The sequence below is a fragment of the Microtus pennsylvanicus genome, chromosome 21, assembly GCF_037038515.1.
Source record: "Microtus pennsylvanicus isolate mMicPen1 chromosome 21, mMicPen1.hap1, whole genome shotgun sequence".
Taxonomy (NCBI): Eukaryota; Metazoa; Chordata; class Mammalia; order Rodentia; family Cricetidae; genus Microtus; species Microtus pennsylvanicus.
Window position 1 is genome coordinate 23,569,495 of NC_134599.1, and position 25,192 is coordinate 23,594,686.

At 44.4% G+C, this 25,192-nt stretch overlaps 1 protein-coding gene across 6 annotated transcripts in view; it reads left to right on the forward strand.

Annotated features, from left to right (window-relative positions):
* Positions 1–25,192, forward strand: part of Ltbp1 (latent transforming growth factor beta binding protein 1) — a 381,235-nt gene that overhangs the window by 146,851 nt on the left and 209,192 nt on the right. For all 6 annotated transcript variants that reach the window (XM_075955861.1, XM_075955859.1, XM_075955860.1 and 3 more), the window contains one exon: positions 2,093–2,262. In XM_075955861.1, the coding sequence (XP_075811976.1) occupies positions 2,093–2,262 (170 nt within the window). The remainder of the gene's footprint in view (positions 1–2,092; positions 2,263–25,192) is intronic.

Consider the following 25,192-nt stretch of genomic DNA (forward strand, 5'->3'; position numbering starts at 1 on the left):
GACATGGCCAAGACAGGCGTGGTTAGTGGCTCTCCAGGTCTCCTGGAACTCTGGGTCCTCCTGTTCCAAACAGGAGCTAGTCTAGGTTATGTGCAGGGTGACAGAGTGGCTTAGGGAGAAAGAGCCACTTCCAAGTTGGGGAGGAGGCTGGCAGAATAGACTTGTGACGGCCAGATTTGTCCAGCTGTTTCTAACCCCCGAGCATACTTCTAGTTCAAAACAACACTTACATCATTAAAATATAAGTGTTTATTGTGCTAATCCTTGGGCTTTTCCTAATTCAGTCATTAGTCTGGTGACAAAGGACTGCCCTGTGTGGCACCACATCTGGGAAGATCCAGATCCAAGTTTAGGCCTTTCGAGACCACAGGTGCCAGCTCCCTTCAGCCACTTCTGGTCCCTAATCGCTCAGGAATGCTTGGTCCTACTTCACGATTCCTTCCTAACCAGAATGAATTTGAGGAAACTTACATGAGACTCTTTGACTCTTTTGGTGAAGATACCAAATGGTGGGATTTTGGTGACATGGTGATTGGTGTTTCTTCTACTGTTTGGGCAGTCCATTGAGGAACCCATCTATAGAGTGAGGCCACATGGGCAAGCAGGTCCCTTTCAAAGGCTGTTTGCTGTTAGCGCTTGTCTGCTGGAGTCTAATAGTGCTTGAAAATGAGTGGGGCTGCTGGAGAGATGCTTCTGTCCGTAGAGTTTTTTTCCCTGAGAGCTTAAGGACTGGAGTCTGATCCGCAGCAGTGCTGTAAAGAGCCCAGTGTGGCAGCGCTGGCCAGTAATCAGAGCCCTTGGAAAGCTGAAGAGCCAGCCTAACTGAATTGGTGAGGTCTGGGTTCAGTTAGGTGCAGATAGATTGGAGAAGACATTGGCTGCCTACTTCCGGCATGTGCGCGCTCACACACTCACACACACACACACACACACACACACACACACACACACACACACACGTACACAGATGGCACACTAAATAAGTAAGTAAAGAAATAAATAAACAAGTCAGTATCTTTTTTTCTTTTCATTATTGGTCTTCACCCATGATTCATTATTCTTGTTATTTGTAGGATCTGGTAATTATAAAACACTTAACCTGAGTTATTGACCATAATGTGTGTAGCCATATTAGGTAATTATGACATCGAACATAAAGTTAAATAGATATTTTCCTAAGACTTTTTGGTTCGGTTTGGTTTGGTTTTCAAGTCAGGGTTTCTCTGTGTAACAGCCCTAGCTGCCCTGGAACTCACTCCGTAAACCAGGCTGGCCTTGAACTCACAGATATCTATCTGCCTCTGCCCCCTCAGTACTGGGATTAAAAGTGTGTTCTACCACTGCCCAGTTCCCTGAGACATTTTAATTATATATGCATATATTTCAGAAGGAATTATGCATGCGTGTGTGTGTATATTGAATTAGCATATCTCCCTATAGCCCAGGTTTTCCTCAAACCCCAGATACCTCTGTTTCTACCTCCCAAATGCTGGCATTAAGGCATGACCACCATGCCCAATTTAGTTTATTTTGTTTTTCGTTTTTCTGCTTTAGTGCGCTCTGATTTTTATGAACATCTTTTCTCTTGGCCTTGGGTTGTAGCAATTCTCTGCTACAGCATGGTAAACTGAGGCTCCAAGAACCAAGTGAGCTAACCCAGGAGAAGTAGGCAATTTGGGAACAGAGTCCTGCTGTCCCACGCGGGTTCTCTTTACTTACAGCTGATTTCTCGCTCTTTGCTCCTGTGCTCATTTAGTTTTTATTATTTGTGTGTGTACCTATTTGTGTCTACTTTTTTTTTTTGATTTTTTCTTCTGAGAAATAGATGCCCTATGTTTTGCATGAAGCCTATGGTAGCGATTCTCTGAAGTCTTTGATGAAACCCACCTGCTGCAGCCCGTGTCTCTCTATGCATTTTGACTACACAGACAGTCCCTTTCACACCGGATGGTTCCACCTGTAAACGAATACCCACGGATGAGCCTTGGGTGGCGAGGGCGTGCCTTTCGACGTTCGATTTTTTTTCTCTCCTTCTTAGTTGGCTTTTAAAACGCCCTGCTTATCTTCTTGCCCTCTCTTTGTTTCTCCCCAGAGTGGCACCCTTGTCTTCCCAGAATGTGATGGTTCACCATGGCCAGACCCAGGAGTACGTACTCCAGCCCAAGTACTTCCCAGCCCCGAAGGTGGTCCCTGGAGAGCAATCCACAGAAGGCGCTTTCTCTTTGCGATACGGGCAGGATCAAGGCCCCGCACCCTTTCAGGGTGAGTATCTGCTCAAACAGCCGTTTTCCTGGATTAGAGTCTCAGAGTTTGGAAACATTTCCCTTGGTTTAGATAGCTGTAATGTGTCACAGTAGATAAAATTCAAGAGTCATTAAAACACCTACTTTGGTTCCTAAAACAACCAGACAGCAGATTTTTTAGCCTGGTTTCCTTATTCAGAGGAAAGACATTTTTCCAGGACTTTGGAACTAAATCTGGAGTGACTCGCCTGAGATTCTGTTTCTGTAGGATTTCTTCTGCTGGGAGACGTGTTCCCTCTAATTTTAGGTGCAGCTGCATGTCTGACATGTTTGTATTGATAAAATGTTTTCTTTAGTGAGGCTGCCAAGATCCATTCCCGGTGAACGGCGCGATTTGTGCGGCAGGACTCTCTGAGGTTCACCTATGCTAGCTATTTTTATGCTGAACGCTCCACCTCGTTTTCAGTCTACCTCGCAGATGGCAGGGAAGAGTTGCCGGAGTTTGTGAAGGACTATTGTATCTGGGGCCAGCTTGCTTGGTATCTCCCTGGGTGAAGCTCAAGGACGCAGGCCCTGGCTGGAAGCGGAGGGAATGTGAAGATTTGTGGTTTAGGTACTACGGAGTGTCTGCTGGCAGCGTCTGTGCGGGGAGAATGCGTTGGAGCGAGACCCAGACCATTCAGAGGCGAGAGCTAGACTCACCCTCTCTTGCCAGCAGCGTTCTGTTTTAGTCCGTGTTGACTGATTGCCTTCACCGTGACTGACCAAAGAGTGTGCCAGGTGTGAGGTGGAGAAGGATTCTCTATTGCTAGCAGGAATAGCGTGAATGGCCTGGGAAGGGTTTTGCTACTGTCTGATGCTTTAGAAGCTGGAATCTGCTGTGGATTTGATACTCTATGTTTGTCCCCACCTCACACTTTATGTTATGATGCTCTAGTGATTGACACTTTTTTACCATAGAAAATTCATCTATATTTCATCTTTCAAGAAAGTTTTCTAAAAAAAAAAAGCGGGGTGGTAGTGGCACAAGCCTTTAATCCCAGCACTCGGGAGGCAGAGGCAGGCAGATCTCTGTGAGTTTGAGACCAGTCTGGTCTATAGAGTGAGTTCCAGGACAGGCTCCAAAGCCACAGAGAAACCCTGTCTCAAGAAAACAAAAACAAACCAAAAAAAAGTTTTCTTCTGAGGCTGGTGACTGAGCTCAAGAGTGATAGTCTGGTGTGACTTACGGAGTTGATGACAAAAGTAAATCAGGACCATAGGGAAGACGGAGAAACCACTGGGATCATCTCCTTGTCAGGCGAGACAGTTCCTTGCCAGTCCCAAAAGACCAGCTGCAACCACCGTGTTCTTCAATACCTTTTGAGTTCTTCAGGCGGTATTCCTTCTGGGAAAATACCCCTGAGTATGCAGTGGTTTTTAAATTCTGATTTTAAAAGTGAACAAACGTACTTATTATTTCTCAGGCTCTCATATAGAGAAACACTTTTTGAAAACTCTCTAAAGTTTGGAAGTGATTGGAAGGGCATTTTTGAAACCTTATGATCGTATTGATAGGGGAAGACATTTCTGAGTTGATAGGAAAAGATGGTTTGATGGTTCCTGGAAAGAAGATGAGATATGGTGTTCTTCGTTGGTTACTGTTGACTTGTTATTCAAATGTATTTCTATTTCTCTCTCTATATTCTCTCACACACACATATATACCTACTATCTCTATCTCTGTGAGAATTTAAACTCTAAAACCTTGCTGAGCTGTCTTCTGGAAAGTTAAATGATGTTAGTTTTTAACTCCTTTGACTCTTGTATGCGTTTTCTATAGTGGGGAGCCAGTGAAAGCTAGTGAAGTAGACGAACTCATGCCCTCCATGAGGGTGCACCCTATTCAAACCCTCCATAAGATAGAACTGGAGCAAAACAAAACAAAAAAGGCTGAGGAAGGACCGCAACATAGGTCATATCTGAAATACAGAAAGGGAAATGCGGCTGTTTTTACTGTTGCTAGCACTATATTGAGAGCTGGAAGTTGAGCTGGAGAGCTATGAAAACAAGCAATTCTGCAGGGCCGTGAAGGATGCTAAAATAGGAACTGTGAGTAAAATGACAGAAGGAAGACTAACAACAGGGGATGAGGCAGTAGCAGGAGGGACCTGAAGGTACCTGTCAGGTCGGAGGAGAGGGGGAACCTAGTGTGGACAGAGAGGAGGGATTGGCAGCCCTGGTCATCCAGGAAGAGTAGGGTCCTTCAGTACCCTCTCCCTCCTCTTTGTAGAAGAGATCAAATCCACACACATTAACTCCACAGTGTGCTGAGGACTGAGAGGGGATATGGATGCTGGCAACCCAAACTCAGGTTTGCATGCTTGTGTGGTAGGCCCTTAACCCACTGAGCCAGGCCCCAGTCTGAAGCTCAGTCTCCTCTTCTACTAAACACTTCTAGACTTTGGATCTGATGAGCTGATAACTGGGAACTGGACAGTTACACCAAAAGCTTTTCAAGTCGCTCTGCTTGTCCCTGCTATTCATCATCAGTGGTCCTCCCAGCTTGCCCTCCGCTCCATGTTAATGCTCAGGTACATCTTCAAGTTTGGAGGCAGCAGAAAATTGGAAAGCCCTAGGAAAACACTAACAGGGCTTCTCAACCTTCCTAACACTGTGACCCTTTAATACAGTTCCTCATGCTGTGGTGACCCCCAACCCTAATGTCATTTTTGCCTCTGCTTCATAGCTGTGATTTTGCTACTATTCTGAATAGTAATGTAAATATTATATGTGCAGGATATCTGATATTTGACCAAAGGGGTAGTGACCCACAGGTTGAGAACTGCTGTACTGGAAAGTTAGTTGAGTTTCTTTCAAGAATGTCAGATTGCAGGACTGGAAAAATGGCAGCCGTCAGCCCTGGATCTTTACAGAAAACATCTGGTAACATCTGGTGTTGGTGACAACACTGGATCGTGGTCCCAGGGCTGGGTGGTATATTAAGATACCACCTGGATTTTTCAAAAAAGTTAACAGACAGAGTGAATGTATCTAGCAATTTTAACTCCTAGTTGAATTTTTTTTAAACCCACATTCACACAGAGATTTGTATGTAACTGTTCATCATAGTCCAGTAACTAACAAGAGGCGATGAACTAAATGTTCATCCAATGACGAATGACTAGACAAAGGGAGCTATTTCCATGGGATGGAATTTGAGCCATTAAAAAGGAATGGAGTACAGATACTTGCTAGAACTCTAAACTTACGTGGAGTGAAGGAATCCAGACACAGAGGAGTCCAGACCACATACTATGTGATCCCATGTATATGAGACATCCATAACAGGCATACCCGTAAGACAGAAAGCAGATCAGTAATTGCCAGGGCGAGGGAGTGCCTGCCGATAGGCCAGGGGTTTCTTTTTGGGTGATGGAAAGTGATCTGGAGTTATTAGGTCATGATGATTCAACAGTCTTATGAATATACTAAAAAAAAAATCACAGAATTCTACACTTAAAAAGAGCAGATTTTAATAGTGTGTGAATTGTGTCTCCTTTAAAAGTAAAAATTATTTGCAAAAACAACTGCCAAGTAGATGGTCCAAAAAAAAAAATCACCAGCTCCAAGGTACAGAGAGAACTCCAGTGCTCTGGGGTCTTCGGGAAGGTGAGAACGAGGGAGGCTCTTTATCTAGCACCTTCCTGGGAGATGTGTTAAAAAGAATGCCACACGGAAGCCAAATCTAATATACAGAGGGGAAGCTTGAAATAGTAGGACATTTGAAGCGTGATGCTTAAATAACAGTCGATTGAGATGATTGCAATAGCATATACCCAGGCGCCTGTGACTCAGTTGTCTGATAAAGCACACTAGGAAAAGCCCTCAAGGGTGGTGACCGTTCACATCAGATGTACTGTTGCTGTAGTCAGTGTTCCGTGGGAAGCTTGATACCTGAGACTAACGTTTCTATTACAGTGTATGGTAGGATGCTTTCACCAGGAGGGATCCAGGGCACTACAGGATTTGCTAGGGTTGATGGTTGAGTTAGTTGTCCAGAATAGCAGGAGCACAAGCCTCGCTGAGACGGTCCTTGGTCTCCTGGTGACCAGTTAGAGAAGGTGATGCTGGAACTGAGAGAGAAGCAATTACTGCCCTCAGTGACTCTTTATAAGCAGATCTCCTCAGGTGGTGGCTGCGCACGCCGGATCTCTGTGAGTTCAAGGTCAGCCTGGTCTACAAGAGCTAGTTCCAGGACAGGGACCAAAAGCTACAGAGAAATCCTGTCTCGAAAAATCAAAAAGAAAAAAAAAGCAAGTCTCCTAACTAGGAAGGAGTAGAAATTTGAAATTGAAGTTGCAATTTTCTCTGTGTTTTATGTGTGTATGTGTTTGTGTATGTGCGAGTGTGCATTCATGCACATGCTAACTCACACACGAGCAAGCACACGCATGTGGAGGCTAAAAGTTGATATCAGATGTTCTCTTTTATATTCCTCCACCTTCTGTTTTGAAATTGGGGCTTGCTAACTGTTAGGTTGACTGGCTATTGCTAACTGTTCGGTTGACTGGCTATTGTGATTCAGGATTTTTCTTGTCTTTGCCCACCATCTGTTGACCCAGTGCTGTGGTTACAGACCTGTGCTACCATTCCTGGCTTTTATACGGGCTCAGAGGACCTGAACCCATGTCTTCATGTCTGTGTGGTAAGCGCTGAGCCATCCCCTTAGCCTTGGTATTGGAGTTCTCCTTGCTAATTTCAGTGCTTTTCCCACGGTAAGGGCTCAACTTTTAAGTGGGCTGCTTATATTTCAATATCATCTTCTAAAAAGTTTATTTTGTTATATTCAAGGAAGCAGACATCTTAAATTCCAGAAGAGGCATATGTCATGTTTTATAGATTAACTTCCCAAAGGTCTATAAACACAGATAACTCCGACTCTTAAGAGGACTGATGATTTATGTTCTGATGTACGGAGGGGACGGATGGGAAGAAAAGAGAGAGAAATACGGGTACCACAAATGCACAATGCTGTTATGCTTAAAAGAAAGTCCACTTTTGAAAATGCTAAATATAAAGCCTTTTCTTTAAACAGGCAGCCCCAGAGCTGACCCAACATGAACATAGTCCATTAGGCAACTTTTGGCAGAAGAAAATTGGTACCTCAGGAGTTGTCTTTCCCTGGATTCTATGGTCTGTGTTGATCTTTCCCAGTAAGTCTTTGCCCAGCCAGTTCATCTCCCACCCAACAGCTGGAGGGTGGCTGACTGAAGCCTCCGTTCCTCCCTGATGGGTAGACTAGCTCCCCAGGCCCCCCGAGTTTGGTTGGAGAGAAGCAATGAATGTTCTCACAGTGTGGTTTTGTTGCTCACGCTCTGGCATTTCCACTGTGGTCTGACCACACTGAGGAGGATGGACTATATGGGCACATGAGACATCTTCTTCACACTTTCAGCGGCACGGCTGTTAATGTGTGTCTGCCTGTGTTCGCCTTCAGGCTTGTGTTCAGACGTGCCAGAAAAAAATGACAGGACATGAAAGCATGTCAGGGTGTGGTGACAAGTAGCGATGTCTTGTCCTCTGGGAGAGAGAAGTCGGTGTGTCTGGAGTGAGGCTTTCCCATGGTGGCAGACTGAGTTTTACAACAAAGAGACAATCAGGGACATCTGGGTCTTCCTGGCTATCCAATTGGGGGAGGGAGAGAGACAGACAAACACACACACACACACACACACACACACACACACACACACACACACACACGGGGCGGGGGGAGGGTTACAGATCATTAGAGGAGACAGCCCAAATCTAAACACTGGGAGAGAGATAGCATTTATTCCAAATATGTCTACCGATGCAGCCAAGGAGACAGGCAAGGGCATTGAGCAGAGGACCTTATGCTTCTGGCTAGTGACAGAATGCTGTTGAATTGGATGTGATGGGAACATCTGTGATGGAACAGAAGGCGTCTCAGAGTGCGGAAGCATCAAGCTTATCCTGCACTGCCTGACCTTTTCCAAACGAGGGAAGAAGCTCCAAGGGCTGGTAGCCAGGTAAAGGCAGAAGTTGGGATAATTGATTTGGATGAGAGGAATTGTAGTTCTTGTTGAGAACTGGTATAGAACTTCTTGTACAGAAGAATATCCAGTTCCTGCCGAAGGGATGGATTACAATGTAGAGCCCATCAGCTTGTTGGAAATGCTAGTGAGGAGGAGTTTGCCCTTGTGAAACATCATGCTTTTAATTTGGAAGAGGCAGGGAAAGAAAAACAGCAGGAAAGACCTCGTGTCCTGGAAGCTACACTGCACGAAGATTGACAGCTGCAGACAGATGTGCAGAGGGCATTTTAGGACATCTTTCCAGATGAACCAAATGTGAATTGGGATGGAGAGATGTCCAGGGATGCACTTGAAGCCTCCCCTAAACGGGGATTTCCATTGATGAATGTGCAAGTAGATCCATCTTTGTGTGTGGCTCCACATTGATTCCACTGGGCATTAAATGGTAATGGAATTTGGACCAAGTTGTCCAGGAAGCCGATAACAAACCACCAGCCACAACAGCCACAAATGAATAAGCATCCAGAGGGCTAATGTATGAGAACAGAACAATTTACAGAAAGAACAATGGTAAAGCTTCATACTCTTTCCCTTGTAAAACCCGGTTCCTAGAGCCGCTTAGTCACCTGCACAGGCTTGTAATTCCACACCGTAATGCAATGTGGGTGTTATGGCCGGAGGTAGGTACTAAAGACTCACCCTCCCCTTGATGATGTTTGGCAAAAGCTTTCCTTTGGCAGCATAGACAGTAAAATTTGATTATGTCTATAGACTGGCTCTCCCGTGAGTGAACAGGGTTTAATCTAGCTAATCTCAGGCATCCAGGTTTCACAGAAGGATGGGGTGTTCCTCTCTGTTTGCTTGCACCATCTTGCACTTGGTGTTGAGGTAGAGGGTGTGTAAGACTTTTCTGCAAGAGTTGTGTGATCCTACCTCTGTCCAGGAAGGTATGTGAGTGGGAAGGTTCTCTGTCTCTTGGTCAGCTACACATAGTTAGAGAGAGCTGGGAAATGGTAGACGTGGATTGATTGTCAACACTTCTAAGAAGCTTATCCAGCAACATATAAACAGTGATGGAGCAAAGCCTTCTAGAAGGAAGGATTATGTAGTTTAAATTCCTCCACGGTCAGTCTTCAGTGCCAGAGACAACTTTTCATTCCAAAGCCTCACACTTTCATAATTATACTGACATTCAAAGATATTTCTAATTGTTGTGGATAATTTCAAGATACTGAAAAAAATCAACTCTTGTTATGGCTCCAAATTATTCTAGGGTCAAATTGTGTGTGTGTGTGTGTGTGTGTGTGTGTGTGTGTGTGTGTGTGTGTGTGTGTATGTATGTGTATATAACTGTCTGTCTGTGGTAGGTATCAAGTAAATGTGTCTGTAACTTTGAAATAATTTCTAACTTCTTAGGTTATCCTACCTGCATACCGGCAGTATCCTGTTATTAAAAACTTCTAGTAATCTAAGTAGTGTACTTTACAAGTTTGCTTTTCTACAAGCTTACAAGGTTCTCCTTGTGTGGATATGTGTACTCGTACATGTGTGCACACGTGCGTTATGCAGGTGTTCACATGCCGCTGTACATATATGGGTGTCAGTCCCTGCTTTCCACCTTGTTTGCCTACTGCACACTTCTCTGGAAGCACCGGGATTACAGATGCTCGAGTTCTGTGACTGGCTTGTATGCGGGACCTAGGGATTCAAGCTCAGGTCCTCATTGCTGGCATGGCAAACCCTTTTATCCACTGAGCCATCTTCCCAGCCCTGGTTCTTAATTTTGGTTTAATGAAAACATTCTACGTAGGGTTGCTTTTGTGAACAACACTACAATTACATAAAATAATTTTTGTAGCCTATCAATGGATTTGGAAAACTTTGCTGAGAGAACAGGGTCTATGGAGCTGGTTAGAGAGTCTGGTTGGGGTTCCGCACTAGCATCCAGGCGTCTTGTGTGGGATTGAGTGCTCTCCCCTAATGAGGGTAGGAACATGCCAATCCAACAGCTGGGTTGCTGTTTAATGACCAGGCTAATGGTTACAGGTGCATTCAAGGATTGCAGCAGCTTGAGGGGGATCCAGCAGAAACCAGAGTGCTTCCTCCCACACTTTGAGGAGCTCGCATTCCAAGGAGTAGCCTGCACAGGGGCCTATTTTATTTTAGAGGCTCACCTCCTCCCAAACAAAATATTTTAATTATTTTCTTTATTTATTAATTAAAAATACTACTGTGATTCAGTTAGGGAAGTAACTGGTCTAAAGGCTGAGTCCCTGGTCCCTTGGTCACTAGACAGTTAATGAAAACGACGTGTTTTGGTGGGCACTGGTTTGTTTTCACAGAGGGAAAGGGGTGCGAGGACTCCTGTGAAGAGTGATTCCCTGACCTTGCTCACTCCCCTCCTTACATTTTATTGATCCCAGAATACATAATAATGCTAGGTGATAATTTTTATGTCTAATTCTTTCTTCCCTCTCCTCTCTGGCCACTTCTTTCCTGTGGGCTGACTGGGCCTTTCCTGCACGTCTCCCCTTAACTAGGGCTTGGCCAGTGAAGTGGGGAGACAGAGTGTGGCTCTGAATGATGGCTTTAAGAGACTTCACATGTTACATCCCCCCCTTCCTGGAGCCCGGAAAAGGTATCTGGTCTGCTGACTGCTCTGTCTGTCTGTCTGTCTGTCTGTCTCTGTCTCTGTTTCTCTCTCTCTCTCTCTCTCTCTCTCTCTCTCTCTCTCTCTCTCTCTCTCACTCTCGGTCACCATGCCAGTGGCGTAGAAAAAGGACTGTTGAGAAACACTCTGTCCAAATCAGTTGCTAGTCTCAGTAAATCTATACAATATGGCTACAGCTAGGCATGTTGTATGAAGGTAGAAAAATACCATTATGGGTGACATTCTGGGCACAGTGGACTGGAAAACACGTAGACAGAGGAAACCAGTGTGGGGCTGGCCAGCTAGCTGTCTGTCAGAGCTCTCCCAGGCAAGGGTGATGCTGGCTAAACCAGAGTCAACAGAAGGCTTATTAAAGGGTTTGTACTGGAGAGTAGCTGGAATGGAAGTTAGACTAACCAAAGGAAGCTGGAGCCACCAGAGGGAAGTTTCCAGCCATATGAATATTGGGTGCAAGAACAGAGTTTGGAGTTTTTGCAAAGACCTGGGGATGGAACAGCATGCGCTGGTGCCTAAGAACGTGTTTCTTTCAGGAGCAGATGCTTACTCAACTAAGACCTGATGTTCGTGAGATCTGGCTTGTGGGGCGGGGCATTTCTTGATTCATCCTCCTCACTGTTCATCATCCTCATTGTCTATGCAGCTTCATCATAATCCCCTCTCACCTCAGATAACGTGTCCTCTCTTCAATATAGACAGAAAGATCCCAGCTACTGCAGGTTCTATTTCTACCCTGGTCTCCAACAGCTGCATGCCCTATCTACTCAGGGTACCAAAGTGATTGCCTTCTAGTGAGGGCAAATTCAGCTGCCCTGTTTCTCTGCTTCACCCCCTTTATAGCTTATGCCCGTCCACACCCCTCTCTTTTAAGAAGGCTTGGGATGGCTGGGCAGATAGAGAGGAAGAGGGGGAAGGATGGATAAGCTTCAAAATTCCCCAAGACACACGGAAAACTTGGAGAATTGTCTTCCCTGGCCTGACTTATGAGTTTGAGTGCCCATCTGAATGTTTTTTAATGACTAAATTTGTTCTTTGACAATATCGTTTTTGTCTATAGTGCATTCTGTTGACTCTCACCCTCCAGCCTCTCTCTTCTCCGCATCTCACTCCTATCTTCTCTCCCTGCTCCCCAGAGGTCCCTTTCCCACACTGATGTATTTTTGTTTTGTTTTATGACCCACTGGTTTTAACTAGGGATGTCTGTGTGGCTACAGGCGCCAATGGATAGTTCCGTATAGATTACTAACAGAAGCGTTCTCCATTAGGGCTCGGGATTCTTGCTCACATAGGATGGAGAATGTCCAGTTGTCATTGGTCCAGTGAGTGTGGCTTGGGGAATCTTTTCAGGAAGTCCTCCTGCAACCCCACCATGCCTCCTATTCTTTCATCTTTATTGGTCTGGGCAACCATAGTGTGGTACTTGTGTGAATACACATCAAGCATGCCTTGCCATGTCCTGCACATAGAAGTAGAGCAAGCGTAGTTAACTCTGTCTAAAGGATTATTTCAAAGACGTTTCATGGAGAAAGTGATTCATGTTTCTTGTCAGAGGTTCCAGTTTCCAAGCCACACCTGAGTATATCTGGAAAAAGAAGCCCTTCAGAAATTACGATAAGTTGTGTTTTTTGGTATTTGAAGATTGACTAGTTAGGAACATGAGAGGTTCTCCATCATGTTTGGCCCCTTCTCTGTGTTAGCTACTCCACTGAGCTCCTTGTATGCCCTACGTCTGAGAGACATCCCTGGGTCAGCTCATCGCAGGGCACACCTACAAACCTTGGTCAGCACTCATCAAGGGGCACACTTACAAACCTTGGTGGGCGCTCATCACGGGGCACACCTACAAACCTTGGTGGGCGCTCATCACGGGGCACACTTACAAACCTTGGTGGGCGCTCATCACGGGGCACACTTACAAACCTTGGTGGGCGCTCGTCACGGGGCACACTTACAAACCTTGGTGGCGTGTGTTCTCCACTTGTCACAATCACTTTCTGTTTGTAATTTAATCTCATTTTGAAATTGGTGTAGAAAATATTAGACAGCATTATGCCATTTTCAAATGAAATGTATTTTCTTGGATTCCCTGCCCCATCTTTCCCACTCCATTGGCTCCAATAACCCACCTTGTAGCCTCTCTCCAAGCCTTCCTTCCCACCTTCGTGATACACATGACCTATTGCCCCCACCACATTCCTTAACACCTCCTTTACTCTCTCTCTTGGTCTCCTTTCTAGTTTTTCAGGCTTTACCCATGTCCCACCCGTTACTACATATAGCTGAATACGTTATACACTAGGATCTATATATGAGAAAAAAATGGGATATTCTTTGTCTTTCTGAATTTGGGTTATTACATTCATTATAATGATTTCCAGATCTGCTTATTTTCCTGAAAATTTCATTTTTATGGATTAATAAAATTCTGTGGTATTTGAGTACCACATTTCCATTATCTGTTCATCTACTGATGGGCATCTAGGCTGGTTCCAAGTTCCTTGCTATTGTGAATAGAACAGTAGTGAACATGGGTGTGCAAGTACCTCTTTGGTGGAATACAGAGTTGTTTGGGTGTGCCCAAGAATGGTAAGGCTTGGTATAGATGGTCATTCTATTTTTAATTTTGGGGGAACCTCCCCTTATTGATTTTCATGATGGCTATATTAGTTTGCACTCACAATGGCAGTGAACCAGCATTCCTCTGTCCCACGTTCCCGCCAGCATTTGTTGTCTGATTTCTTGATGATGACAGCCATTCCGACCGGGAGTATGTGGGCCTCAAGGCAGTCTTAATTGAGTTTCCTGATGGTTGGGGATGTTGAACCCCATTTAGGAGAACCCATTGGTTATTTGTGTTTCATCTTTTGAGGATTGTCTATTTTGTTAGCTCATCTATTGACTGGCAAGTGTTTGTCTGGGTAAGTTTAGATTCTTGCAGTTGTTTTATTTTTGTTTTTTTTTATTGGTTTGTTTTGCAAATTCTAGCTATTAACGTCTTGTCTCAAGAATAGCTGGCAAAGATTCCCTTCCATTTTGTAGGCTTCAACATGACCTCTTAGTGCAAACAAAACATTCAGTCAAAACAAGATGTGTGAGGTTGCTCCTGGTGGGATACAGCATACTGGTTTCAGGAAACTCAGTTTTATAATAAAACATTCTAAAAAAAATATATAGAATAATAAACACATAAACCACTAACATAGTAGTTTATTGTCATTGCCAAGTATGTATATTCTATATAGTTGTATGCTTTTAAACTTGACTCTGTGTGTGTGTGTGTGTGTGTGTGTGTGTGTGTGCGCGTGTGTGTGCTCATGTATCTGAGTGTGCAGGCGCCATGGCATGTACGGGGCAGTCAGAAGACAACTATGGAAGTTGGTTCTCTTCTTGCACCTTGTGGGTTCTGGGGATTCAGGCTTGACCTCAGGCACCTTTACCTCTTGAGCTGTCTCGGAAGCCTTGCAACTCTATGTTTTTGTTAGTTTCCCAGCAGCAGCGTGGGAGGTATGTGTAAACCACCATCACCACGTGTGTGAGTAGTGTGTTGAATCAGGATTTTAATAATGTCACTTAAGCAATAGTGGTGAGTTAGTTCCATCATCATCTGTGATGAGACCACTCTGGTCTGTCACCAACTCAAGACTCATTAAGAGACTGACAGCATTAGTACATTATCTGACTATTTAGAATGAGCATGGTATTCATAGAAATGTTATAGGTAAAAAAACAAAGTAAGTCTAAAAAGTGCTATTTTACATCTTTGTGTAAGTTTTAGGGGAATAGGAAGTCACATTTTGATTCCATTTTGAAAGTTTGTGAATTTTGTGAGCTGTAGGAATTTCTTGTTACCTACCCGGATATGGCATTACTAGCAAGCACTGTTCAGTTTAACAGAAATAATTCAAAGGTAAAAGCTTTTCCGACCAGCCATTCCTTCCATGTATCCCACTTAGATTTCACCTCTTGAAGAGAGAAGTATCGAAGAGTTTTTGATGTATTTTAAAGCCACTGCAGTATATAAGAGAGGAGGCTCTATATTGGTGAAGGGGGAAGATAAGCCAGTTGAAAACGAGTAACCTGAAAACAATTAGCTAACAGCTCGAAAACTAGTGATTTGTAATTATGCAGCATTCATCTTTTATTGGCAGCTAAACATTCTTAAAATTGTATTTATCACATGATACCAGAGACCTAATACTACGATTCTGAAACGGGAATGTTTTCCTAATGATGAGACCTATTGAATTTGGCAGTAATCCCTTGAGGGAGTACTTGGGGCCATGGATGGGGTCATTTAAAGTTGAACCGAAGAGGAATTTGTGTGGAAACAAAATGAGGTAAATGACATGATTGGTATCCTACAAACTTGGACTCCCCAGTGCTGTAATACTAAATCAATTCTGGGATTGAAAAATGCCAATTTTCTATACAACCAATTGCTTCGGCAGATTTGCCTTTAAGTCCGGGCCACTTAACACTGATTGTTTTGGCCATTGCAATTGTCAGAATTGTTGATATTCAGCTTCTTAAAGCAAAATGCACTCAAATCCCACGTTGTTTTTGCTCCCTCTGGAGTTTGTTGTTTATGTGAAAGAACTGGAGCCCATCAGGGGTGTGTCAAGGCATCTACTGGTACTAATAGTACCAGGGACTTAGATGCCTATTGAGGAGTTAAAGGTGATTGGCCTTCCTTCTCTGTAGTGTGTGTGTGTGTCCATGTGTGTGACAGAGACAAACAGACACAGAGAGTGCACATGTATGCGTTTGTGTGCACGTATGCACGATGGGGGCACTTATGAGGACATCAGAGGGGAATCATTGGAGTTGGTTCATGTAGCTTTTCTCTTTGTTAGAGGCGGAGTCTCTCATTGGCCTGGAGCTCACCAGGTTGGCTGCCCGTTGCCACTGTCACAGTACTAAGATTGCAAGTGTGTGTCACCACGCCCGCCTTTATTTTTATTTGGGTGCTGGGGCTTGCACTCAGGACCTCATGCTTCCATAGCACTTGACTGACTGAGCCATCTCCCAGCTCCTCTACTGTGCCTTTTGACATTCTCTTCCCTTTTTATGCATAATTGAAGTTGGTGAAGTGTTCTAGTTCATCTCATCCTGTATGTCTGTCCGTCTTTTGCGTTACAGGCCATTTCCAAGTCCCCTTCATGAAGGTAACAGAAGCTTAAGAATGCCGGCCCCTTTAAAGTTTCGTGGCTTTGCACCCATCAGTCACTGTGTGAGAGTCGCCCCTCTGTCTTTCCCCTTCTGTCTTCTCATGAGCCCCCGAGCCTCGGTTTCTGTCACCGACTTCACTGTTCTTCCTTTTAAACACCCCCATGTTCTCTTGCCATGTGTCTCCTCTGCTCATCCATACTGTTCCTTGTCTCCAAAGATAGTCAGCTGACAGCTGGGACATTAGTTAGAGATAGGCGAGGGCCAGAGGAAGACACCGTTGGTTGTGACTGAGGCCAAAGGAAAGTGTTGGAATAGAGAGGCATCTGTAGACAGAAGGATGCAGACTCAAGAGGACAGGGGATTCTGCCAGTCATCTGGACTCAGGAGGATGGTTGAACAAACAAACAAAAAAAAACCCCACAAAAACGAGAAACTTTTTTTAAAATAGAGGAATGGAGGAATACATGAAGGAAGGAAGTGCACAAGTGGAGATTCTGGGCCTTTATAGCCTAGCTAATTCCCTGGCTGTCCTTGTGGGTGTGGCTGAAGAGGAGACTCAGTCGTGTCTGCATAGGACAGGTCTTAATGTACTTTAAAGGAGTTTGATTTTGTCAGAAATACGTAATAAAAACTATATAGGTCATATCGGATCCAAATGATCAGAGTGAGCACTGGAGATGAACTAAGATCCATCAGGCCTAGAGCCTCCGCTGTGGCTCGTGGGTCAGTCAGTCTTGGAATTTAGTCGGCCTTTCTCCGCCGCATACAAGCACACAGACGCTATTTATGGGAATGGTGAGTGACCGACCAATGGCAAATGTCTCCACTCGCTTGCTTCTAGAAAAACAACAAATGTGGAGATAAATAAAACCTAATTCCATTCCAAAATTAAGGGACAGAAAATCTGAGTCACCCGGGGCATATCCAAGCACTATTTCTGTAGGGAGCCCCTGCGGACCGACCAGATGGTGTGGGTAGAGGGACAAAAGGCAGGTGAATGCTGCTTGTTTAGCCTTCTTCTTCCTGACAGCAGTGATGCCATCTTGTCCGTTACCCTTCTGCCTGCTCTGTACCCATGGCTGTGCGGTTGTGTCTGAAGTGTGTGCTTCAGGTGCTCACCTGGGGCCGTTGAGGGAGATAGAGATTTTTCACATAGGAAAAAAAATGCCATCAGTGTTTGTTTTTTTTTCCTCCTTGGGAGACGAGCTATGAAACCAACGTCTTGAACCAGAATGCCTCTTACTACCCGCCCACCCCTCAAAAAAGAAAGAAAATAAAACAAAAACATCCCTACCTCTCCATGAGCACTTCAGCTCTATTGTCTAGGAATTTCGCCATCCGGCTTGAGAAAATGGGCGCTTTAAGATCCCCTGTCTCTTTCTTTTCCTTTGTTTTTTGAACTGAATGTTCTTTGGAAGACATTTTTCTTTAACTATTGGGTCACAGAAATTCCTATCCCATTGTCCATTTTGGATGGGACACACAGGTAGATTGTGGGAGGCATTCAGAATCAGGGCTGCGGTGGGACCTTTCTGATGTATTCTAGATAGAACAGTTCTGGAGGAAGTACCAGAATGAAGACCACAGAAGCATTTGAAGTGATCCCAGGGGTCCCAGGACCCAGGTCTGCACCTTGTCTCTGCTCCCAGTTAGTGGGGGGCAAACTGAGGATCAAAAAGTGATGTCATGTCTGCCCCTGAACTACAGTCCAGAATTTCTCTTGAACTTTGCTGAGTGTTCCTTGCTCCTAAACTGAAGAAGTATGTTTGGGTCACTGGCTCTCTTCAGCGTCTTTGAGGTTAAAGAAAACTATTTTACAAAAAAGGGCAGAGAATGAAAATGTCAAGAAGTCACTAGTGTGTGTTTTGCTAGTTCTCCATTTTATGGCAGACTGCTTTTTTTCTCTCTTGAAACACTGGGCCAGCTCCTGCTGGGTGAGTAAACTATTTGGTGGGTAAGAGTCTTTTGACTATAAAATATATTGTACCAAAAAAAAAAAATATATATTGTACCTTCAGAAATGCTGGATTTGGTTCCAGGGATAAAAATAGGATTCTTTCTTCTATTTGTAAAGGAGAAAATGGTATTAAAAGAGGTAAAACTACAAGAACGATCACAACAATGCCACATTCTCAAGATGTGGTCCTTTTAAATGTATTGAGTTCCCCAAAATTTACAAAACAAATATTTAAAAACTGTGCTTTTGGACGAGCCCATTGCATCCGCAGTGTGCCTGCTGAGGCAGGATTGCTGCTGAGTCCAGGCAATCACAGTTGCAATTCTTCTGTTGTTGTTTGTGTATGTGGTGTGTATGTAAATATGTAAATGTATATGTGGTGTGTATGTATATTTGTGGGCATGTGTATGCTCGTGTGCAAATGCAAGTGTGTGCACTTGTGTGTAGAGACCCTAGGTTGGTTTTGGGCATTTTCCTTGATTGTGCTCAGTTTTTTTTTTTGAGGCAGGGTCTTTCCCTGTCACTGGAGCTTGTAGACTCTGGCTGCTCTAGTCAGTGTGCCTTGAGGACCCCTTGTCTGTCCCTTCCAAGTACCAGGCTTACCGGTGGCTAAAATACCCACCTGGATTATATTTGGGTTCTGCGCATCAAAACGCAAGTCCTTACTGTTGCCTGGCAAGTACTTCACCAGCTGAGCCATCTCCCGGGCTTCTTGATTCAAGTGAAACAAAGATTGAATGCATAGGATAGGAAATTAGACCTGACGTACATGGAAACACAGGATGAAGTCTTGCATCGTCGCACGTGGGCTGTTGACTACTCTGTCTCTCCAGCTTAGTTGGAACCAAAGTGTCTTCGTCTTTTGGGGTCGGTTTTGTCACTTGTCACATTTGGACAATGATGTGCTAACAGGTGAACGAATCCTTCGTAAATCAGAAACACATGAAAGCTGAACCGCCTTACAGACTTTGAGGTCTTATCTGTGAAATCTAAGGGACTTTCTGTTATGTGTCAGTATGATATTTTTGCATAATATGTTGTGAAATTTTATTAACAAAATTGTTTTTCTTTTGATTGAAAACGTGTTGAGAAATTCTATTTTCTATTGCCTAGTCCATCATTTCCTTTGGTGTATTTAATTTTAAAAATTGTTTTACTTAAAAAAAATCATTAGCCATTTTAGTAATGTTTTAATGACTTGGGGAAAATGTTTTGTAGTGATTGCTGAATTTGTAAGCCATGATGGCTCCTACTTTCTCTTGCTCTGATGAGCAAGTAATTAAAATCTTCTCTAGACAAGTTATATATAGCAAATACATTTTAAGGCTAAAGGTTTTCCAGGTGTGTCCTGTAATTCCCCAGAGATAAATATGAATATTTATTTAAGTTCCTGTTAGTAAGGTCCATTCTTTTATTCCATTAATACTTAAGAACTTGGTACGAGATGCTCATTTTCATGCAGGTTATATTCTTAAGGTGTTAGTAAAAGGAAACTTGCCTTAAATAGAAAATGAAATACAAACCACAATCAGGCAATGTTGGGGTGATATGTCAATTTATCTTGGGTTGCAATGAGGGGCCTCCCTGGTAATGCGAGAGGAGAAGGCTTGAGGAAAGTGAGAGAAGGAGCTATGGGCGTCCATAGACGCACACCCCAGCCGAGGAAACAAGCGCAAAGATTGGAGACGGAAATGTGTAGGTGTTTGAGGAATGGTGAGAAAGCCAGAGCGGAGGGTGGGGCAGAGTCGTGGTCTTGGAAGTCTTGGGTGGCTCCATGGGTCTTGGTAAGGCCTTTGGTTTACTCTTGGTTGAAGTGGGAAGCCATGGAAGGGAGGAGAGCCGTAATGTGATGTTATTCATGAGAAGGGGTGCGCTGGAGGCTGTGAGGAGAGAGAGCTGTGGGCGAGGATGGTGGAAGCAGAGTCTAGACAGGAAGCAGCTGAAACCATCTAGTCAAAGTGGTGGAGCATTGCAGCGGGAGGATGTTACCAGGGATCAGGGAGATGCTGCTGCTTTCCGAAAAATAAGAAACAAACAGAATTTCTTATTGTACTGCTGTCAGATGGTGGGGGATAAAAAGAACAAGATTAGAATTAGGGAAGCAAGCATAATTCTGGGTATGTTTTGTTTGCTAGTAACATGCAGCAGAGTATGTAGTTGGATTGGTATGTGTGTGTATTTGCATGTTTCTATGTAAACATGTTCACATATGTTTATGTGTGCACATTTGTATTAAAGTGTTTCCCATATGAATAAACACATATGTAGGAGATTAAGGTGATATTGATTACTGTTACGTGTTACTCCACAGAAATCTATAGATGGTGTGTAAGTCCATGAAACAGGGCAGGATAGAGTCATCTATGAATTTAGTCTAAGGAAGAGAAGGCTAAACACACTGAGCTCTGGGGCCATCCCGTGAGCTGAATCATGAGGATTAGAAGGGAGAAAAGCAAGGAAAGAGCTGACTTTAAGAGATTATGGTTACTTAGAAGTCAAAGGAGGAGTCTATGTCACAAGGCCAGGTGTTACAGTGTGTCATATGTTGTAGCAGTTGGAACAAGAGAGACCAGAGGGTTTGGCTGGATTTGACAATGTGGAGTTCCCGGTAATCTTCCTAAAAGGCAGGTCTAATGAAGTGTTGACAGCAAAGCCTGCTTGGTTTTAGCAAACTGAAGAGGAAATGGTAGGAGACTTTAGGAGATGGCTTCAGTACGCAAGGGGGACAGTAAAGAAAGTGACAACGTTATGGTACAGGATAGGGTTAAGGCTTTGAGTGTGAGTGGGAAGAGAGCAGAGAAAAGGAAGCAGAGGGAACATGGCCGGGTGAGCAGGTCTGGAGAAGGCGGAGAGCAGGAGAGAGCAGTGGAGATACTGAGACAGCAAGAGAGATGAGGAGTAGAGCATAGCAGGGCAGGGGCGGAAGGAAGGGGAGGATAAGAAGAAAGAAGTGCGGGTTAGCGAGAGAAAGCACAGAGAGAATAGCCCCTTTAGAAGAAGGGTGAGTAGCTGGGAAGAGAGAAGCCTGTGAGCTGGAGAAAGTTTAGGGTAGGGGAGGAGGTGGGAAAGGCTTGGACGCTATCATGGACTTTGAAATGTATAAAGGTACTTAGGTACTGAGGGAGCCTGGAAGCCAGCATGGGCTTTGTTATGCGGATAGACACCACAGGGGGGCCATTTGTCCCTTCTGCCAGAGGTAAGAGAAATGGCTTCTCTTGGTAGATGGGACCAGTTTCACAAGTTCCTGAAGAATACTGGCTTTTATCTAACCTCCAGAAATCCCGGAGATCAGGTTGAGCTGGATCTAGACTCAGTATTGGACGGACTCTGTTGTCTTGCCTTTTAGGGGAGGAATAGGGTACCCTTTGGACCTGACAGTTTTGTTATGAGGAGGGAAGAGAAGTGGACCATCATCTGGGATAAAGTAGAATAGAATTCTGTAAATACGCAAACAATACGGCATGGCTGTGTGCTAGTGAGGAGAAGGCAGAGTGGACAGAGTCTGGGGCCTAGTGGAGAGACAGGCTGTGGGTAGGCTAACGTTCTTCATCAGGAAAAGCTGGGGCCGCTCCAGGCAGAGATCACTTGATGAGTATGTCCTTCGATTCTCATTTCTCGGTAAGATGTTAAGTGTGATTGGTAGCCCATGCACACCTCAAATAGGCATTCCCAGGGGACTATTCACATTTATATTTTACAACATCATATGCTTTTGACCCTTGCATTGTGCTTGTATGAGCTCAAATGCTCACATATGTTTATATGTGCCTGGAGGACAAGGTCGACATCAGGAGCGGCTGGATTTATTTTTTTGAGATAGGATCTCTCACTGGAGCCGAGAGCTAGCTCATTTGCTTAGGCTGGCCAGCCATTGAGCTCAAGAGATCCTCCTGTCTCCGTCCCTCCAGCCTCGGGATTACAAGATCAAAGGGCACACATATCCATGCCCTGCACAGCCTTTTCTTCTTTCTTGTGGATGCTGGGGCTGGCGCTCAGACCCTTCTGTTTTCTTCGCAAGCACTTTGCCAGCTGAGTCACTACTCAGACCCCTCATCTCTGCTTTTAGATAAGCATTCTCCTCAGGCCTTACCCGGGAACTTACTTTTGCTGAATATAATTTTCTACTTCTCTCTTTGTCTTTCCATAAGACGATTTCCATAAGTGTGTATAAATGTGTATTTGTGCACGTGCTCTCAAGAGAAACACACAGCCAACATGATGTTTCCTCCAGTGATTATCAAGGGAGAATTGGGGAGGGCGAGAAAGGTCAGCTGTCCTTTGGAGTTTAATAACCCTTGTGGCAAGGAGATCCTGTCCAACCTCACAGTGGAAATCTCAACCATTTTGGAGGTTTGTCCAGTCCTAGGCATTACACCACGGGGTAATGGATTTGATATTAATTGGTCATTCCCGCCTCGTTTGAAGAGTACAGAGTACTCCATGGGCATTGTTTGGGTAATCTAGAGTTAAATCTGGAGATGAACAGTGAAGCCCTGTTAGGCTAAGCAGTGTCTAAAATTAATATTTGTCCTTCAAAGAATTCTTGGCCTTGGGGCAAGTGAACTGCAAGCAGGAGCCTGACCTGCTGGCTCGGTCTCTCTCCCAGTGAGAAGAGAGGATGTTACCTGTGTTGACTCAGCTCACGTGACTCTTTCCCTGGCCTCCTTTAATAGCAGGATGATGCTTTTCATCCGAGACCCGGCCTCTGATAGCCGTTGCCTGAGCTGGCTGGTCCCAGCTGGTTAAGTCGGATGAGCGCTGACATGCTGTCACAGCGTTCTGGGTGAATGCCGAGGAGACCGTATTCGTTCATGACATCTGAAGTGAGGCTTGAACTTGTTGTATTTATTTCTCTGGCTGCCTCGGTTCTTGGTCACGTCTTGGTCCGATGACTGAAAGATGGCAGCTGTCCTCTTTTCTAAGCTGAGTCTGTTTGTCAGAAACAGTTTTCCATAGTTTTAAATTTTCTCTTTGGGTGGTGATTGCGCAGCACAGAGGAAAGGCGCCCCACCCCCCTCTGCTTTAATGTAAACCATGGGAGGGTATCTAGGGTATCGGCACGACATTTGCCCGTTCACTCTGAACGCCTGTGGTTTGCTCCGAGCCTCTTCTTGGAGATCTAAGTTCACACTGGGTCTGGCTGAGCTGCAGACAGAATGTTGACTCCTGAGTGTCTTTGACTGAGGGGTAGGAGGCCCTGTGGAGGTGCTACATGGCTCCAGGCAATCTCGACTTTTAGCCAAGGCCTCTGAAACTCCAGGTCTTAAAGTGCTTGCTAAAGATCTCTGGTGCTGGTTTACCTACAAGGATAATTTAAAATTACCCGTATTTTCTCTCAGAGAGAACAAGTGTGAATATCTGTCCAGCGAGCTCTCTGCTAGCCCCTGACTGGTCCTCTTTTGGCTTCTCAGATTTCTTAGTTTTCTTAAGCTAGGACATGCACCTCCGCAGGGTCTTTGACCACTGTTAGCCCTGGACTTGCACTCCCTCACTATGAAGCATCCTGTGAGTCCCAGTCCCGTGAGGGTCTCAGCGGGCATCCTTGTGTTATGACAGCTCCAAGCTACCAGAGACAGGACACAAGAGTCCTTCAGTAGTAGCTGCTCCCCAAAGACTTTGTCTGCAATAGCCCCTGTCTTTAAAGGGCAGCTCACACCGTGGTTAGTGACATCCTATTGGACTCCTGGTTGGTGACCAGCATGGTCTTTCACTCTTCACATCTGAGGAATTTGAAGCTCTGACTGGCGGACCACACTTGTGTGCACCTTAAAACTTAAAATCATTGCTTAGGAAGGTAGAAATGGTTTTCAGGTACCGGGATAAAGACATGTACATTTTTGAATCCACTCAGTGTTTATTGAGATCCTGATAGTGTCAACATAATTTTTTTTTCCAGTTCTGATTTTGGAGATTTTAGTGTGGGAACCTCAAACTAATCAGCACGAAGAATTAAACACTTTGGGATGAGACAAAAGGGCTCACTAGGAATTCAGGTGTCTACTTCAGAATTAAATTCTAGCAGAATACTTGTAAAACCCAAGGGCAAGTATGAAAAGCTGTGTCTTTTGCTTCCAAGACAACATGAGCACTGTAAGAATTAGGATTAAGTCATATGAAACTGTCTCTGCCTTTTGAACATCCAGATGATCCAAAATATTTTTTTTTGGCAAAGAAATATAAATTTTTAAAACAAAGGGCCGGGAGACTCTCAGGTACCTCTGAGGTGACTTCTGTGGCTTGGGGGAAGACTGGACTTCTGACTGTCTTGGGATGTCTCAGTACACATAAGCAAGCGTGATTTAGGTAGCTGGGCATCCACATAGCAGTTGCTGATGCAACAAGTGAGTGCCGGAGGAGACAGAATAGTTGGCACAGGGCTTTTGGTTTCACTATGGTACTGTGAGCCAGAAGAAATAGAAATTTGTATCTGTCTGAAGGAAGAAGATGCTGTCGTGGGTGTCCCTCCCCCCTGCACTTCGGCTTGTACACACAAAGTATCCTCAAGATATTTGTAAGCATGGTCTAACAACATTGAGTCCATGTTGATTTGTTTGTGCTACTGTTTAAAAAAAATACTGGAAGAATTTTGTTCAGCTGCTGATAGTATTCCATTGCATGCTTTTGGATTTTTAAGGTAGATGCTTAGATAATTTAAAATATTCCTCTAAGTATGTAAAGGTGTGGGCAGCAAACTGTTTCTTCAAGTAAAGTTTTACTGGAACACTGCCACGCTCACAACTTGCATGCTGCTTTTTTTTTTTAAAAAGTCTACGTCTGTATCTGTGTGTGAGGGGAGGGGCGACTGTGAAGAATAGACGGGGCCATGAGATCCCTTGGAGCTAAAGTAGAGATGTTTTGTGTACTGCCCCACATGGGTACAAACTCAGCCCTCAGGATAGAACACCAAGCGAACACGGAGACATCTTCCCAGCTCTCCATATGGCTTGGTACAAGTGCATTCTGGTTGTGTCAGCAGAGCCAAATGTTCCCATGTTGTCCTTTGGCCCACATTCCTAAAAATAGCTACTGTCTAGCCTTCCATAGATGATAGGTGCTTCTGCCTTAAGTCATGGCAGTGTGTCTCATACAGCGCCTTTCTGAAGTCTGCTGGGAG